General features: G+C 41.0%; 1 protein-coding gene across 3 annotated transcripts in view; it reads left to right on the forward strand.

Moving 5' to 3' along the window:
* Window positions 1-3,094, forward strand: part of LOC133568079 (ceramide synthase 2-like) — a 39,808-nt gene extending 36,714 nt beyond the window's left edge. For all 3 annotated transcript variants that reach the window (XM_061919787.1, XM_061919785.1, XM_061919786.1), the window contains one exon: window positions 2,649-3,094. In XM_061919787.1, coding sequence (XP_061775771.1) covers window positions 2,649-2,834 — 186 coding nt within the window. In that variant the 3' untranslated portion in view covers window positions 2,835-3,094. The remainder of the gene's footprint in view (window positions 1-2,648) is intronic.
* The last annotated feature ends 16,739 nt before the right edge of the window (window positions 3,095-19,833 follow it).

Here is a 19,833-nt window from a genome sequence, read left to right on the forward strand (position 1 = left end):
TCCGTTTTTTGTACCTCTTTGAGTTTTTGTTCAAGATTAAATCATGTTTTTAGCTGAACGCTATGTCCGGAGTGGTCGGTGTGCATTCCTGGGAGAACGACCCCGCATAAAGATGCCACCCAAACGTGACATATGTATACTTTTGACCCAGCAGATGTGGTCACATTTTCAGTAGAGCCATAATAAATTGATAAAAGAAGCAAACTTCATGAATGTTTTTTGTGACCAACAAGTACAGTGGGGCAAAAAAGTATTTAATCAGCCAGCGATTGTGCAAGTTCTCCCACTTAAAATGATGACAGAGGTCTGTAATTTTCATCATAGGTACACTTCAACTGTGAGAGACAGAATGTGAAAAAAAAATCCAGGAATTCACATTGTAGGAATTTTAAAGAATTTATTTGTAAATTATGGTGGAAAATAAGTATTTGGTCAACCATTCAAAGCTCTCACTGATGGAAGGAGGTTTTGACTCAAAATCTCACGATACATGGCCCCATTCATTCTTTCCTTAACACGGATCAATCGTCCTGTCCCCTTAGCAGAAAAACAGCCCCAAAGCATGATGTTTCCACCCCCATGCTTCACAGTAGGTATGGTGTTCTTGGGATGCAACTCCGTATTCTTCTTCCTCCAAACACGGCGAGTTGAGTTTAAACCAAAATGGATACATGGATGATACAGCAGAGGATTGGGAGAATGTCATGTGGTCAGATGAAACCAAAATAAAACGTGTTGGTATAAACTCAACTGGTCGTGTTTGGAGGAAGAAGAATACTGAGTTGCATCCCAAGAACACCATACCTACTGTGAAGCATGGGTGTGGAAACATCATGCTTTGGGGCTGTTTTTCTGCTAAGGGGACAGGACGATTGATCCGTGTTAAGGAAAGAATGAATGGGGCCATGTATCGTGAGATTTTGAGCCAAAACCTCCTTCCATCAGTGAGAGCTTTGAATGGTTAACCAAATACTTATTTTCCACCATAATTTACAAATAAATTCTTTAAACTTCCTACAATGTGAATTCCTGGATTTTTTTTTTCACATTCTGTCTCTCACAGTTGAAATGTACCTATGACCTCCGTCCACATTTTAAATGGGAGAACTTGCACAATCGGTGGCTGACTAAATACTTTTTTGCCCCACTGTATGTGCTCCAATCACTCTATCACAAAAATAAGAGTTGTAGAAATGATTAGAAACTCAAAACAGCCATGACTTTATATCCTTTACAAGTGTATGTCCATGTTTGACCACGTTTGTATTTTTTTTTTTTTTTGTCCTGTGGGGATAAGAGGGGGATTAGACAGAGAGACAAAAACAACAACAGCAAATACAACAATAACAACAACAACAATAGAACAACACCAGCACATACAATATGTACAAATATAATCGTAAAAGTGATAGCAAATAAGCAGTTAGTGAAATAAATAATATAATAATGACAATGAGCATATTTACACTAAAACTGGAGCAATTCAAATACCAATAGAAAAAGCGCTATTGATCATGAACAAAACCAATAGTTTACCTCTATTATCAACAATACAGTTGTTCAAATGCGACAATAATAATACATAATGATAGCTAGAAAGATAATAAAAATAAAGAAATAAATGAAATTTAAAAAAAAAAGGAATACCGAAAGCTGAAAAGGAAGAGAGAGAGGCAACCTATATTAATCTTGTAGATTGTTATAGTAACAATGGTTTAAGCTCTGTCAATACGCCTTGTGTTACCCAGTTTACCCTAGAGCAGGGGTAGGGAACCTATGGCTCGGGAGCCAGATGTGGCTCTTTTGATGACTGCATCCGGCTCTCGGATAAATCTGAGCTGATGTTGCTTAAAACGATAAGTAATGAATAATTTCACTTGTAATCACAGTGTTGAAAATAATGTTCAAAATATAAAACATTCTCATGCATTTTTAATCCATCCATCCGTTCAAGAAGTTGCGCTAATGGTAAGAAGTTATTTATTTATTATTGGTTAGTGTGGGGCTTCCCCTCCTGGGGGTTCTTCAGACCGCCAAGCACCGACATGAGAGCCTGTTTCAGGGTTGCAATATTGTTTTATTTTTCAATAAGTCTCTCAGTTGTTTTCCAGCAATTGTATTTCCGGCCCCAACCCCATCTCTCCTCCTGGCTGCTGCTTATAACAGAGCGACAGGTGATTAGATAACAAGGCCCAGGTGGGCCATCTACGCACCTGTCGCTGCAGGCCCGCAGCCCACGCCCCCTCCACAGTTAGCTTCAGAATAACAATGTTATTACAAAGAATAAGACACCTATTATACTCTAGAAAGGTCGGTCTTACTTAAAAATGCACGCGTTTAGTTGTGTTCAGTGTTAAAAAAAAATATTACATGGCTCTTACGGAAATACATTTTAAAATATTTGGCTTTTCAGCTCTCTCAGCCAAAAAGTTTCCCGACCCCTGCCCTAGGGCAACAACGTTGATATGTGTTTGATGAAACATCATTATGTGCATGAGTGTATGTATGTACATGTACTTGTATATGAACAAAATGTGTATATGAATGTTTGTACAGTATATGTATACATGTATACATACATACACGTTTGTATTTAAGACAAAGAAAAGGCAAACTGGCTGTTTAAGGTCGACGTTTTCTGCCCTCAGCTGGACAAAGACGAACGCAGCGATGAAGACAGCGACTTGGAGGAGGACAAGGAAGACGACTATTGCCAGAAGACGAGTGCAGACGGTCAGAAGTACAAACGAGCTCCGCTCAGTAACAGTTGTGTCCTCAACGGTCTGACCAACCACAGAGTCTCGGTCGTCCACAGACTGCGTAACGCTCAGTAGACTTCATTCTTTCTTATTTTTAAACACAGCTGTAAAACAACAACAGTGTGAGTAGCAAAGCACATGAAAATACTAAGTTTGTTATTTATTTACCGTAGTTTGTATGCCAGGAACTAATACTTGCATGACTTTGAATTTTAATGGTGGACATAGTAATTTTTGGTCTATTTGTGACATTCAGGTCTTTTTAAACCATTAACGACACACATAAAATCTGCTCAGTACAATGAGACCTCAAATAAAAGACATTTTATACATTCTGAAGAGCAATATGCTAATTATCTGGACATAATACTGATATATTTTAAGAAAGTGGTTCTCAAACTGGGCTTCACGGTGGCAGAGGGGTTAGTGCGTCTGCCTCACAATACGAAGGTCCTGCAGTCCTGGGTTCAAATCCAGGCTTGGGATCTTTCCGTGAGGAGTTTGCATGTTCTCCCCGTGACTGCGTGGGTTCCCTCCGGGTACTCCGGCTTCCTCCCACTTCCAAAGACATGCACCTGGGGATAGGTTGATTGGCAACACTAAAACTTGGCCCTAGTGTGTGAATGTGAGTGTGAATGTTGTCTGTCTGTCTGTGTTGGCCCTGCGATGAGGTGGCGACTTGTCCGGGGTGTACCCCGCCTTCCGCCCGATTGTAGCTGAGATGGGCGCCAGCGCCACCCGCGACCCCAAAAGGGAATAAGCGGTAGGAAATGGATGGATGGATGGGGGTTCTCAAACTGTTTTCACCAAATACCATCTCAGAAAATAGTACCACAACGGTGTCCAATGTTAAATACAGTAGCATAGTAGGCCTAAATAGTCATTAAAATGGCAGAGGTTTTATGTAATATGTATAATAACATAAAGCGTCTTATCGGCGGGGGATGTGGGGAATTGTTTTATGACCGGAAGTGGGCGTGGCTACCAGGTATTTCTAAAAAAAAGTACCCCAGGAAGTGGCCACGGCCTAAACCGGAGACAGGAAGTACACGTCATATTTAAATTTTGTATTTTCATCAAGCTGTCCCCTCTCTTGGTTGTAGTCTATGAGTCTTAAAGGCCTACTGAAAGCCACTACTAGCGACCACGCAGTCTGATAGTTTGTGAATTGTGTGAATTATATTTACATAGCGCTTTTCTCTAGTGACTCAAAGCGCTTTACATAGTGAAACCCAATATCTAAGTTACATTTAAACCAGTGTAGGTGGCACTGGGAGCAGGTGGGTAAAGTGTCTTGCCCAAGGACACAACGGCAGTGACTAGGATGGCGGAAGCGGGAATCGAACCTGCAACCCTCAAGTTGCTGGCACGGCCACTCTAACAACCGAGCTATACCGCCTCCAGTATATATATCAATGATGAAATATTAACGTTGCAACACATGCCAATACGGCCTTTTTAGTTGACTAAATTGCAATTTTAAATTTCCCGCAGAGTTTATTGTTGAAAACGTTGCGGAATGATGACGCGTACGGGGATATATTAGCCAGCACCATTTGCGGCTAAAAGTCGTCTCTTTTCATGGCGCAATTACACAGTATTCTGGACATCTGTGTTGCTGAATCTTTTGAAATTTGTTCAATTAATAATGGAGAAGTCCAAGTAGAAAGATGGAGTTGGGAACCTTTAGCCTTTAGCCACACAAACACATGGTGATTCCTTCTTTAAAATTCCCGGAGGTGAAGCTTTACTATGGATCAGAGCGGTCAAGCCAACATGGTTCCCGACCACTTGTCAACCGGCAGGTTTCGGTGAGAAAATTGCGGTAAAAAGTCGCCTCTTACCCCTCCGACTATCAGGTACTATTTAATCTCACTAAAACACTAGCAACACAATAGAAATATAAGGGATTTCCCAAAATTATCCTAGTAAATGTGTCTAAAAACATTTTTAAACTTTATTTTTTTATTTTATTTTTTTCTAGTCCTTCGCTATCAATATCATCATCCACGAAACTTTCATCCTCGCTCAAATTAATGGGGAAATTGTCGTTTTCTCGGTCCGAATAGCTCTTGCTGCTGGAGGCTCCCATTATAAACAATGTGAGGACGTGAGGAGCCCTCACACTTGTGACGTCATCGTCTGCGACTTCCGGTAAAGGCAAGGCTTTTTTATCAGCACCAAAAGTTGCAAACTTTATCGTCGATAAATCCTTTCAGCAAAAATATGGAAATATCGCAAAATGATCAAGTATGACACACAGAATGGACCTGCTATCCCCCTTTGAATAAGATCATCTCATTTCAGTAGGCCTTTAATGATTTTTGACTCCTACAGGCTGAAAAGGGTATTGCAACTTGTATTTTTTTTCAAGCTATCCGCCATCCTGGTTGTATAGTACATAAGTCATAATGACTCATGACTTCATTTTCTTTAGTATTTTTGGCCCTCTTTAACAATACATACAGTTTTGACAGTAACACTGTGTTTCAACATTTAATGAAGTGATTTCTTTGGAGTGCCACAGTTTGAGAATCACGGAGCCAGATGAGGGGGTTCGGGCATCTGGTCAGGATGCCACCCGAACGCCTCCCAAGGGAGGTGTTTAGGGCACGTCCGACCGGTAGGAGGCCACGGGGAAGACCCAGGACATGTTGGGTAGACTATGTCACCTGGCAGGCCTGGGAAGGCCTCGGGATCCCCGGGAGGAGCTGGACCATGTGGCTGGGGAGAGGAAAGTCTGGCTTTCTCTGCTTAGGCTGCCGCCCCCGAGACCCGACCTTGGATAAGCGGAAGAAGATGGATGGTTTAGGGTTCAAGCAGGGCCCTCCCTGGCTAAATTGTGTTTTTTTATACTATTTTCATATCTGTGATGAGGTGGCGACTTGTCCAGGGTGTACACCACCTTCTGCCCGATTGTGGCTGAGATAGGCAACAGCGCCCCCCGCGATCCCCAAAGGGGAATAAGCGGTAGAAAATGGATGGATGGATGGACTTTTTTCACATGTGAAGCAATTTTTATACTTTCTAAATCAAACTAAATGTATTTCAATTTACGTTTTCTACTCATGCAAATTTAACGAGAATTTTTTTGTATTTTTTTTTTGTGCGGTATAACAAACTTTACAGTTGTGATCAAAATTATTCAACCCCCACACAATTTTGGTGTTTTAGCAAGTTGGACGTTTATTCCGTATTTTGTTTATAGTCATATCAAATAAAGATGCGTCAAATAGACAAATGCAACTTGAATTACAACATTATATTTTTTAACATACCAAACAGTGTCATTTCTCTTAATATCTTATTGAAAAAATTATTCAACCCCTTGAAGATCATAACTCTTAAGAACAAAATTTGAATAAGGTCTTTTCAATCAGGTGTTGAAAACACCTGTAGATGGGATTAGAACCATAACGAGCAACAATTAAACTGATTGAAAAAGACTGTGACGCTCAGCTTCTTGTAGATGGTCAATGGTGTATTTGCAACATGGTGAAGTCCAGGGAGTGGTCAAAGAAGTCAAGAGACGAGGTAATTTCTCTTCATAAGAAAGGATATGGATATAAGAAAATAGCAAAGACATTACACATTCCAAGAGACACAGTTGGGAGCATAATTCGCAAGTTTAAAGCTAAAGTCACAGTGGAAACACTACCTGGGCGTGGTAGGAAGAGGATGCTGTCTGGTATTTGAAGCGTACAGTGGTGAAAACCCCCCGGGTAACAGCTGAAGAACTACAACAGGACATTGCAGAGGGGGGAACGCAGGTTTCGTCCCAGACAATAAGGCGCGCACTACGAGATGAAGGCCTCCATGCCAGAACTTCCAGGCGCACCCCACTTCTGACTACCAGGCACAAGAAAATTAGACTCCAGTATGCCAAAAATCATATGGATAAACCCCAAAGGTTTTGGGAAACTGTTCTATGGAGGGATGAGACAAAACTGGAACTGTTTGGGCCTATGAACTAACGTTATGTCTGGAGGAGAAAAAATGAAGCTTACAAAGAGAAGAACACCTTGCCTACTGTTAAGCATGGTGGGGGGTCAATCATGCTCTGGGGCTGTTTCTCTGCCTCAGGTACCGGGAATCTCCAGCGCGTTCAAGGCATTATGAATTCCATTTCCTAGCAGGATATATTGGCTGCAGATGTCATGAAGTCAGTGATGAAGCTAAAGCTTGGGAGACGTTGGACCTTCCAACAGGACAAGGATCCCAAGCATACCTCCAAATCAACATCAGAGTGGTTGCAGAAGAAGGGCTGGAAGACTCTGGAGTGGCCTTCACAGTCGCCAGACCTAAATCCTTTGGAAAAGCTGTGGTGGGACTTGAAGAAGGCAGTTGCAGCACGCAAGTCCAAGAATATGAATGAACTGTAGGCCTTTGTCCAAGAGGAATGGCCTAAAATACCTGTAGATGGTTGCAAGAAGCTTATGTATCACGTTTGAAGGATGTCATTACTGCCAAAGGGTGTTCTATTAAGTACTAAAGATGCATGTAACTAGGGGGTTGAATCATTTTGTCAATGACATATTAAGAAAAATGTCCATTTTGGTATTTTGTAAAATACAGTGTTACAATTTAAGTTGCATTTGTCTATTTGACACATCTTTATTTGATATGACTATAAACAAAATACGGAATAAATGTCCAACTTGCTAAAACACCAAAATTGGGAGGGGGTTGAATCATTTTGATCACAACTGTACATAATTAAAAAATGTTAAGTTAAGAGGGTTTTGGGGGGGAGGTGCAATCCATTATTATTATTACGCCCCACGCTGTGAGACTTAGTCAGTTGATCTGCCGTTTCTTTTCTTTTTCTTTTTCTTCTATGTCCCACTCTCCCTTGTGGAGGGGGTCCGGTCCGATCCGGTGGCCATGTACTGCTTGCCTGTGTATCGGCTGGGGACATCTCTGCGCTGCTGATCCGCCTCCGCTTGGGATGGTTTCCTGCTGGCTCCGCTGTGAACAGGACTCTCGCTGCTGTGTTGGATCCGCTTTGGACTGGACTCTCGCGACTGTGTTGGATCCATTATGGATTGAACTTTCACAGTATCATGTTGGACCCGCTCGACATCCATTGTTTCCTCCTCTCCAAGGTTCTCATAGTCATCATTGTCACCGACGTCCCACTGGGTGTGAGTTTTCCTTGCCCTTATGTGGGCCTACCAAGGATGTCGTAGTGGTTTGTGCAGCCCTTTGAGACACTAGTGATTTAGGGCTATATAAGTAAACATTGATTGATTGATTGGGCCCTGAATCATTCGATTTTTCAGTATGCGGCTCATGGTGGACCCCCGTGTTTTAAACGCAACGAGTAGAAGAAAATAGTCAACAAAAATAACAAAGAACAAAAGTTGGACAAAAATAAGGGAACAAGCAATCCAAAGTAGTAAGAGGAGGGACTTAGAGTAGAAAACAGGAGCCAGGTAGTAGTCAAAATGTCCGCACTGAGATCGGTAGGTTGTGAGTTCAAACCTCGGCCGGGTCATACCAAAGAATATAAAAATGGGTCAAATTGACTCCCTGCTTGGCTCTCAGCATCAAGACTTGGAATTGGGGGTTAAATCACCAAAAATGATTCCCGGGCGCGGCCACCGCTGCTGCTCACTGCTCCCCTCACCTCCCAGGTGGTGATCAAGGGTGATGGGTCAAATGCAGAGGATAATCTCACCACAACTAGTGTGTGTGTGACTATCATTGGTACTTTATCTTATTATCTTACAAGGTGGTTCGGGGCATCTGGTCAGGGTGGCCCCCGGACGCCTCTCTAGGGATGTGTTTAGGGGACCCAGGACGGCTCAGGATCCCCCGAAAAGAGCTGGAGGAAGTAGCTGGGGAGAGGGAAGACTGAGCTTCTCTGTCCATTCATGTGATTCGAGTCCACACTTCTGTTACATTCCCAGTTTTGATCTCGGAAGTGGGCAGCATGGTGGTCCTGGGTTCAATCCCGGGCTCGGGATCTTTCTGTGTGGAGTTTGCATGTTCTCCCCGTGACTGCGTGGGTTCCCTCCGGGTACTCCCGCTTCCTCACACCTCCAAAGACATGCACCTGGGGATAGGTTGATTGGCAACACTAAATTGGCCCTAGTGTGTGAATGTTGTCCGTCTATCTGTGTTGGCCCTGCGATGAGGTGGCGACTTGTCCAGGGTGTATCCCGCATTCCGCCCGATTGTAGCTGAGATAGACTACAGCACCCCCCGTGACCCCAAAAGGGACAAGCGGTAAAAAATGGATGGATAGATGGAAAATGGATGGATAGATCTCTGACGCCTGGTCACTTATAGCATATAAGAATATTCTATTACTGTTAAGCAAACTATGAATAATAAAACGTGTCCTTTATCATAGTTACACGTATGACAAAAAAAAAACGTGTGAAAATCAGTGGTATTCAGTGAGGTAAAGTGAATTAAACGCGCTGACAGTTCATTGCTTCTGCCAAATGTATTGGACTGAGTGGAGCGGATCACCACTCCAAGATGGCGGCCCCGCGTCTCGCTAGCACCAGTAAGCAGTAGCGCTCCATGCTGCGTCTACTTTTAAGATGTCTATGGTCATAACGTTAGCAGTGAGTTTACAACCTCGCTGATTTAACTACACAGCAAATAAAAGTCACGTTACTTAACTAATAAACATTCAAAACTTACCGTTCTGTGTGCAACTTCAAATGTCGAACGAAGTCGGAAAACTATCTTTGGCGTCATTTTTCCTTACTGGCGCGTTGTTTGAAAGCGCTTCTTCGTTGGTTGTTCTGCAATTTGATTGGATGAATGCCGTGGGACGAAATCAAGGTAGATGTAATTTGACTGGCTGTTGGACTGACAGACACACACACACGTACACAATGGATGATACGTGTCAAAATTAGTTTGTGACGAACCCCAAGATGCAGAGAAGGAGGCAGGCATTGAGTAAAAGAACATGGTTTTAATTCAAACACTAAAACAAAACCAAACAAAGGGTACAAACAAAAGGTGCGCACGAGGCGGATAACAAACTAGGCTATGAACAAACAAATCGGAAGCAGGGAACAAAAAACAGTAAGCTACAAACATCTACCAAATATAGCTTACCGCTATGCTGCAATCACACGACCAGTAGGAACTACAAGTAGAAAATGACATTGACACGACAGGAGCGACAAGTATAGATAACAATAATCCAGCACTGACTGGAGGAGAAAACAGGTCTAAATAGGAGCGGGCTGATTGACACCAGGTGTGGCCAGGTGCCAGTCAGCCACAGCTGAGGGGACACAGCACTCAGGGAGACAAACAGGAAACTGAACCAAAATAAGAGTGCTGACAGAAACTAAAGACAGGAAATACTACACACACAGGAAACAGAGTCAAATGCAGAGGAAAAAACTAAAACATAGCGAAACTGTCAGGGATAAGCCTGACAATACGGAGCGATCCTGAATAAATTTTTAATCGTTGGGTTTTGGGGAAAGTAGCCAGTCATGTCAAGTCAAAAAGGCTGAAGTCCAAGTGTAGTCGCAAGTCATTGATGTCAAAGTCCAAGTCGAGTTGCAAGTCGGTTTACATTTTGTCAAGTCGAGTCTAAAGTCATCAAATTCATGACTCGAGTCCAAGTCATGTGACTCGAGTCCACACCTCTGTTATATTCCCAGTTTTGATCTCGGACGCCTGGTCACTTATAGCCAGTGACGTGCGGTCAGGGGAGGCAAGGGGAGGCAGTGCCTCACTTGTGATCATGAAAAGAAATAAAATATATAATGATAAGATAATTGTAATTGTTAGTTTTTAATCGTCATTTAGCTTATTTTTTCTTCAAAATCACAGAATTTTCGCAATCCCTCGTAAACTTCTCTGAGCGCGTTCTTGTCTGGTGTGTTGCTGAGCGTTCAAAACGGCAGAGAAAAAAGTCTGAGGTGAGGCAAACAGTTCTCGTGCCTCACGATAGGGGCGCTCATGATCACAGAAATACGGTGGCGTAAGCGAGTCAATTGCTTCAGCGAGTAACATGTTTTGTGTGTTGGTTGAGCCATCAAAACGGCAGGGAAAAAAGTCTGAGGTGAGGCAAACAGTTTTCGTGCCTCACGATAGGGGCGCTCATGATCACAGACATACGGTGGCGTAAGCGAGTCAATTGCTTCAGCGAGTAAAATGTTTTGTGTGTTAGTTGAGCCATCAAAACGGCAGAGAAAAAAGTCCGAGGTGAGGCAAACAGTTTTCGTGCCTCACGATAGGGGCGCTCATGATCACAGAAATACGGTGGCGTAAGCGAGTCAATTGCTTCAGCGAGTAACATGTTTTGTGTGTTGGTTGAGCCATCAAAACGGCAGGGAAAAAAGTCTGAGGTGAGGCAAACAGTTTTCGTGCCTCACGATAGGGGCGCTCATGATCACAGACATACGGTGGCGTAAGCGAGTCAAGTGCCGCAGCGAGTAACATGTTTTGTGTGTTGGTTGAGCCATCAAAACGGCAGAGAAAAAAGTCTGAGGTGAGGCAAACAGTTCTCGTGCCTCACGATAGGAGCGGAACGCTCATGATCTCAGACATACGGTGACCTCAGCGGCTAAGTGCCGCAGCGACTTATTTTTTCCGTCTCGTGCACCCCGACTTTCAACGTGGATGACTACATTTCCGCAATTAAACAGTTTTCTAAAGTGGACTTTCAGGCGAAGCAGGAGATAATTAGTAAAGGAAGACCAACGCCGGAGCTGAATGGTTTGTTTCAATCAGCAGGACGAAAAGTTACTCGCTCTTTCCAAACGGAGTGGTATACGTGAAAAGACTGGCTTTGTGGAAGTTCTGCAAGATACCGCCTTTTCTGCTTTCCTTGCCTTCTTTTTTCAACCTCTGGAACTTTGTGGACTCAAAAGGGATTTTGCGAGCTAAAGAATTTGCAAAGAAGCCTCACCGAACATGAACGGTTTGCCACTCATATTCAAAGCTAGATTGCGCTAAAAACCTTTGGGGTGACGAGGATAGACTTGGCTTTTGGCGACTCAACATCAGTGTCCACAATGCAAAGATAAAAGAGAACAAAGGGATTTTAAAAGATGTCATCAATGCGATTTGCTTCCTCGCCAAACAGCAGCTCACATTTTTTGGAAATGATGATAGTTGGAGCTCTGCTAATCGCGGCAACTATGTTGAACTCTTATCAATCAATGTTTATTTATATAGCCCTAAATCACAAATGTCTCAAAGGACTGTATAAACCACTACGACTCCGACATCCTCGGAAGAACCCACAAAAGGGCAAGGAAAACTCACACCCAGTGGGCAGTGACAATGCTGACTATGAGAAACCTTGGAGAGGACCTCAGATGTGGGCAACCCCCCCGCCTCCTCTAGGGGACCGAAAGCAATGGATGTCGAGCGGGTCTAACATGATACTGTGAAAGTTCAATCCATAGTGGATCCAACACAGCCACGAGAGTACAGTTCAAAGCGGATCCAAGACAGCAGCGAGAGTCCCGTCCACAGGAAACCATCCCAAGCGGAGGCGGATGAGCCGCGTAGAGATGTCCCCAACCGATACACAGGCGAGCGGTCCATCCTGGGTCCCGACGAGCGGTCCATCCTGGGTCTCGACTCTGGACAGCCAGTCCTTCATCTATGGTCATCGGACCGGACCCCCTCCCTTGTGGAGGGGGGGACATAGGAGAAAAAAGAAAACAAGCGGGAGAGCAACTGGTCTAAAAAGGAGGTCTATTTAAAGGCTAGAGTATACAAATGAGTTTTAAGGTGAGACTTAAATGCTTCTACTGAGGTAGCATCTGGAACTGTTACCGGGAGAGCATTCCAGAGTACTGGAGCCCGAACGGAAAACGCTCTATAGCCCGCAGACTTTTTTTGGGCTTTAGGAATCACTAATAAGCCGGAGTCTTTTGAACGCAGATTTCTTGCCGGGACATATGGTACAATACAATCGGCAAGATAGGATGGAGCTAGACCGTGTAGTATTTTATACGTAAGAAGTAAAACCTTAAAGTCACATCTTAAGTGCACAGTAAGCCCGTGCAGGTGAGCCAGTACAGGCGTAATGTGATCAAACTTTCTTGTTCTTGTCAAAAGTCTAGCAGCCGCATTTTGTACCAACTGTAATCTTTTAATGCTAGACATGGGGAGACCCGAAAATAATACGTTACAGTTATCGAGACGAGGCGTAACAAACGCATGGATGATGATCTCGGCGTCTTTAGTGGACAAAATGGAGCGAATTTTAGCGATATTACGGAGATGAAAGAAGGCCGTTTTAGTAACGCTTTTAATGTGTGACTCAAAGGAGAGAGTTGGGTGGAAGATAATACCCAGATTTTTTTACTGAATCACCTTGTTTTATTATTTGGTTGTCAAATGTTAAAGTTGTATTATTAAATAGAGGTCGGTGTCTAGCAGGACCGATAATCAGCATTTCCGTTTTTTTGGCGTTAAGTTGCAAAAAATTAGCGGACATCCATTGTTTAATTTCATTAAGACACGCCTCCAGCTGACTACAGTCCGGCGTGTTGGTCAGCTTTAGGGGCATGTAGAGTTGGGTGTCATCAGCATAACAGTGAAAACTAATACTGTAGTTGCGTATGACGTCACCTAGCGGCAGCATGTAGATGCTGAAGAGTGCAGGGCCAAGGACCGAACCCTGGGGAACTCCACACGTTACCTTAACATAGTCCGAGGTCACACTGTTATGGGAGACACACTGCACCCTGTCAGTAAGATAAGAGTTAAACCAAGACAGGGCTAAGTCTGACATACCAATTCGTGTTATAAGACTTTTAAAACTGAAGGAAGTGAAGGAGGTCTTTTAGAGGAAAGTGACGGCTATTTTTATCAAGAATGACCGGAGCATGGACTTCATTTATAAGGTAAGACGGCGATAACTTTATGTTTGTTTAGTTTTTAATGAAATGCACATTTTGTGGGCGACAGTTTGTATGTGTAAAGAATGCAGAAATTAAACATAACCCGTAAACTGCTGCCAATCAAATGACAAATAATCTGCGCTTTATATTTATAAATCTGATTGTGATTACGTCAGTGCCTCACCAGCTATAAACCCTAACTCTAACCGCATAGAACCCTGGTTCTCAACCTCTTTTCAGTGATGTACCCCCTGTGAACATTTTTTTAATTTGAGTACCCTCTAATCCAGGGGTCACCAAGGCGGTGCCCGTAAGGACCAGATGAGTCGCCCGCTGGCCTGTTCTAAAAATAGCTCAAATAGCAGCACTTATCAGTGACCTGCCTCTATTTTTTTAAATTTTATTTATTTACTAGCAAGCTGGTCTTGCTTTGCTCGACATTTTTAATTCTAAGAGAAACAAAACTCAAATAGAATTTGAAAATCCAAGAAAATATTTGAAAGACTTGGTCTTCACTTGTTTCAATAAATTCATTAATTTTTTTACTTTGCTTCTTTTAACTTTTAACCATTTTTGAGAAAAAATACAACCTTAAAAATAATTTTAGGATTTTTAAACACATATACCTTTTTTACCTTTTAAATTCCTTCCTCTTCTTTCCTGACAATTTAAATCAATGTTCAAGTAAATTAATTTTTTTATTGTAAAGAATTATAAATAAGTTTTAATTTATTATTCATTTTACCTTCTGTTTTTTCGACAAAGAATATTCGTGAAATATTTCTTCAAACTTATTATGATTAAAATTAAAAAATATATATTCTGGCAAATCTAGAACATTTTTAGAATCTAATTTAAATCTTATTTCAAATTCTTTTGAATTTCTTTTAAAATGTTTGTTCTGGAAAATCTAGAAGAAATAATGATTTGTCTTTGTTAGAAATATAGCTTGGTCCTATTTGTTATATATTCTAACAAAATGCAGATTGGATTTTAACCTATTTAAAACATGTCATCAAAATTCTGAAATTGATATTGATATTGATATTGATCAGGAAAAAATACTAATAATGTTCCGTATATTCTTTTTTTAATTTTTTCAAAATGATTCGAATTAGCTAGTTTTTCTCCTTTTTTTTTTGGGGTTGAATTTTTAATTTTAAAGAGTCGAAATTGATGATAAATTATGTTGCAAAATGTAATTTTCATTTTTTTCCCTGTTTCCTCCTCTTTTAAACCGTTCAATTAAGTGTTTTTTTCATCATATATTCTCTACAAAAAAACCTTCCGTAAAAGGAAAAAAATGTACGACGGAATGACAGACAGAAATACCCATTTTTTCATATATATATATATATATATATATATATATATATATATATATATATATATATATATATATATATATATATATATATATATATATATATATATATATATATATATATTAAAGGTAAATTAAGCAAATTGGCTATTTCTGGCAATTTATTTAACTGTGTATCAAACTGGTAGCCCTTTGCATTAATCAGTACCCAAGAAGTAGCTCTTGGTTTCAAAAAGATTGGTGACCCCTGTTCTAATCAGAGCAAATAATTTTTGGTTGTAAAAAACAGACAAAGAAGTAAAATACAGCACTGTCATCAGTTTCTGATTTATTAAATTGTATAACAGTGCAAAATGTTGCTAATCTGTAGTGGTCTTTCTTGAACTATTTGGAAAAAAAGATATAAAAATAACTAAAAACTTGTTGAAAAATAAACAAGTGATTCAATTATAAATAAAGATTTCTACACATAGAAGTAATCATCAACTTAAAGTGCCCTCTTTGGGGATTGTAATAGAGATCCATCTGAATTCATCAACTTATTCCTAAACACTTCTTCACAAAAAAAGAAATATTTAACATAAATTTTTATGGAACATGTCCACAAAAATGAATATTGCATTGTTGTATTTCTTTTCACACTTTATGAACTTACATTCATATTTTGTTGAAGTACTATTCAATAAATATATTTATAAATGATTTTTGAATTGTTGCTATTTTTAGAATATTTAAAAACAATCTCACGTGCCCCTTGGCATACCTTCAAGTAGCCCCAGGGGTACGCGTACCCCCCTTTTGAGAACCACTGGCATAGAAGAATATTCTATTACTTTTAAGCAAACTATGAATAATAAAACATGTGTCCTTGACATGACAAAAAAAAACGTGTGAAAATCACTGGTATTTAGTGAGGTAAAATGAATTAAATGCGCTGACAGTTCATTGCTCCTGTCAAATAAATTGCAGATCGGTGCGGCGTCTTCAGTAATGCGGACGTTGTACCGATCCGTAGTGGTGAAGAAGGAGCTGAGCCGGAAGGCAAAGCTCTCAATTTACCGGTCGATCTACGTTCCCATCCTCACCTATGGTCATTAGCTTTGGGTCATGACCGAAAGGATAAAACACGGGTACAAGCGGCCCAAATGAGTTTCCTCCGCCATGTGGTGGGTCTCTCTCCCTTAGAGATAGGGTGAGAAGCTCTGCCATCCGGGAGGAACTCAGAGTAAAGCCGCTGCTCCTCCACATCGAGAGGAGCCAAATGAGGTGGTTCGGGCATCTGGTCAGAAGGCCACCCGAACGCTTCCCTAGGGAGGTGTTTAGGGCACGTCCAACCGGTAGGAGGCCATGGGGAAGACCCAGGACACATTGGGAAGACTATGGGAACGCCTCGGGATCCCCTGGGAAGAGCTGGACGAAGTGGCCGGGGAGAGGGAAATCTGGGCTTCCCTGCTTAGGCTGCTGCCCCCGTGACCTGACCTCGGATTAGCGGAAGGAGATGGATGGATGGAGCGGATCACCACTCCAGATGGCTGCCCCGCGTCTCGTCAGCGCCCGTAGGCAGTAGCGCTCGATGCTCCGTATTCTTATAAGATGTCTGCCAGTCACAATTAGCTTGTGCTCAGCCGGGGAAAAATATATATATATTTATGTCTGAAGTTTTACGAATAATTATGATAATATTAAAAAGTTAATGAAATGTGGGGACGGAACCGGGGAAAAAGGAGGTTCCAGGCGAGCAGGACGCTAATGACAGACGAGGAGAGACGCGGAACTACCAAACATTTGGAGTGAATTTGGCGGCGGCGAGAGTGTCTAAATCTGTTTTGGCGGTTGAGCATAAGCTGTTTTGTGACTGGATCGAGATGGAAGGGGATAGTGACGGGATGTATGAGGATAGTATGGAAATGGATAGGACTAGAGGGGAGAGAGGAAAGAAGGGGAGAGGAGGGAGTGAAGGAAAGGCGAGTACTAAAAGAGTGCATGAAGACGATGAAGAGGTTGATAAGAGGAAAAGGGTTATGATGGATGAATATAAGATAATTTATACATTTAAATCAAACCAAGATATGAATGACATTAGTTTGATGACTCTGGTTAAGGGATTAAAGAAGGACATTGGAGAGGTGGAGATAGCGAAGGTGCTCAGGGACGGACGGCTGTTGATTAAATGCAAAAATGGAGAGCAAAAGAACAAAGCAATGCGATTGCAAAAACTGTGCAACAAAATAATAAAGGAAAAAATCGAAGTGGGAGAACGGAAGGGGGCAAGAGGAGTCGTGACAGGAATCCCAAGAGGAGAAAATTTAGATGATCTGAAAAGAGAAATAAAAGGAGGAACTGTCACTACGATGAAAAGATTGATGGCATTTAGGAACGGTGAAAAGACTGAGAGCGAATCCGTGCTAGTGCAACTTGCAGAGGAGGTCCTACCAGAGAGAATCATGATTGGGTATCTAAGCTTCTATGTTAGAGCTTACGTGCCACCCCCAGTACGTTGTTTCAAGTGCCAACGCTATGGGCACATAGCTAGTGTGTGTAATGCTAAAATGAGATGTGGAAGGTGTGGAGGGGAGCATGAATATGGACAATGTGGAGAAAATGAACAGGTCAAGTGTTGTAATTGTGGCGGGAATCACACAGCAGCGTATGGGGGCTGCATCATAAGAAAACAGGCAACAGAAGTACAGCAAATCAGAGTTGAACGAAATATTACTTATGCAGAGGCAGTTAAAATAAGAAATCAAGAAAGTGCAGAACAGGACAGAAGTGAAAATAGTTCAAGAAATAAAAAACAAGAGGCAGCAAATACAGGAATTTCCATGGATAAACTAGTTGTATTCCTGGCTTATGTAATAAATTGTACAGAACAGGCTAGAAACAAGACTGAGAAAATCAAAATAATTGTCAAAGCAGCAGCAAAGTTTTTAAATTTAAAAGAATTATCCTGGGAACAGGTGCAAGGTGAGCTACAGAGAGTAGACGAGACCGAGTCATGTTACCACAATCCAACGCCATGTTAATTGTTCAGTGGAATGCCAGAAGTCTGATAGCAAACGGACAGGAATTAAAGGGATATATTAATAATATGAAAAATAAACCACATATAATATGTATTCAAGAAACATGGCTGAAGCCAAAATTAAACTTTATAATAAAAGGATATATAACGATACGTAAAGATAGGAATGATGGGCAAGGAGGAGGATGTGCCATATTTATTAAGGAAGATATGCATTATTCAATATTAAAAGTAAAACAAGAACTAGAGATAGTAGGAGTAGAAGTATGGAATAATAAAGAAAGATACAAAGTACTAAACTTCTATAATCCATGCAAGAAATTAGAAATTCACCAACTAGAAACAATAATGGAGCACTGGAGTGGCAATATTATTTGGTGTGGTGACTTTAATGCACATAGCACAATGTGGGGTGAAAGGGATGACTGGAATGGGGATACATTGGAAGCACTTTTGGAGGAAAAAGAACTGGTGTGTGTGAATGATGGGTCGGGAACAAGGTTAGATGTCGTCACGGGTAAAGAAACAGCAATAGATTTAACACTAGTGTCACAAGGGTTAGCAGGAAAGGTGGAGTGGGAAGTAAATAAATACAGCACAATGGGAAGTGATCACTATCCAATCGTCATTCACATAAACATAAATCATAGGACAGAAAGCACTAGGATAGAAGGAAGATGGAAGTATAATCATGGTGACTGGGAGAAATTTAGGGAAATTACCGACATAACTTTAAAGGAAGTAGATATAAATCAAGATATTGAACAATTAAATACAGATATTACAAAGTGCATAATAGAAGCAGCCGAACAGAGCATACCAAGGAATAGTATAGGGAGAAGAAGGAAGATAGTGCCGTGGTGGACACAAGAGTGCACAGATGCAATACAAGAACGGAATAGAGCATTTAGAATATTGAGAAGAACACATAATTTCCAAGACATGATCCAGTATAAAAGGCATCAAGCTAGAGTAAGGTATGTTATTAAAAAAACAAGAAAACACCATTGGAGAACTTTTTGTGAAACACTAAATAGAACTACTCCTTTAAGCCAGGTGTGGGGAATGATCAAGAGAATGTCAGGGCTCAGAAAAGAACATAAAAATCATGTGATGAAAGATGGAATGCGGAGTGTGGTAGGAAATAAAGAAAAAGCAGAACTTTTAGCAAAAACCTTTGTTAAAGTGCACAGTAATGATAATTTGAAAAATGTAGAAAAACAAAAGAGAGAAGAAACAATTAGTGTAAATATTGAGGAAATGAAGGAAGACAACGATAATAGTTTTATCAACACTGTGGATATGACATTTTCTTTGGATGAAATGGTTCGAATTTTAAAAAAAGTTAAAAATACGACGGCAGAGAAAGACCTGGTGAGTTATCAAATGATCAAAAATTTAGATAGCATCGGCAAAGAAGTGGTCTTGAAATTATATAATAGGATATATGAAGAAGGAAAATTACCAGATGAGTGGAAAACAGCTGTAATAATTCCAATATGCAAGCCAGGGAAAGATCCGGAAGAGGCAGGAAATTATAGGCCGATTGCATTGACCTCAAATTTGGGCAAAGTAATGGAAAAAATGATTAATGAAAGATTAATATATTATTTAGAGTCAAAAGAAATTATAAAAAACTACCAAAGTGGTTTTCGCAAAGCAAGAAGCACAAATGACCCAGCAGTGCAGCTGGAAGAGGAAATTAGAAAGGGACAAATAAATAAAGAAAGTATAATTGCGGTATTTTTTGACATAGAGAAAGCGTATGATATGTTGTGGAGACAGGGGTTGCTGATGAAACTAAATAGGATTGGGATTAGAGGAAGAATGTACAGATGGATAAAAGACTTTTTAACAAGTAGAACATTATTAGTAAAGATA

The sequence above is a fragment of the Nerophis ophidion genome, linkage group LG14 (genome assembly GCF_033978795.1).
Source record: "Nerophis ophidion isolate RoL-2023_Sa linkage group LG14, RoL_Noph_v1.0, whole genome shotgun sequence".
NCBI lineage: Eukaryota > Metazoa > Chordata > Actinopteri > Syngnathiformes > Syngnathidae > Nerophis > Nerophis ophidion.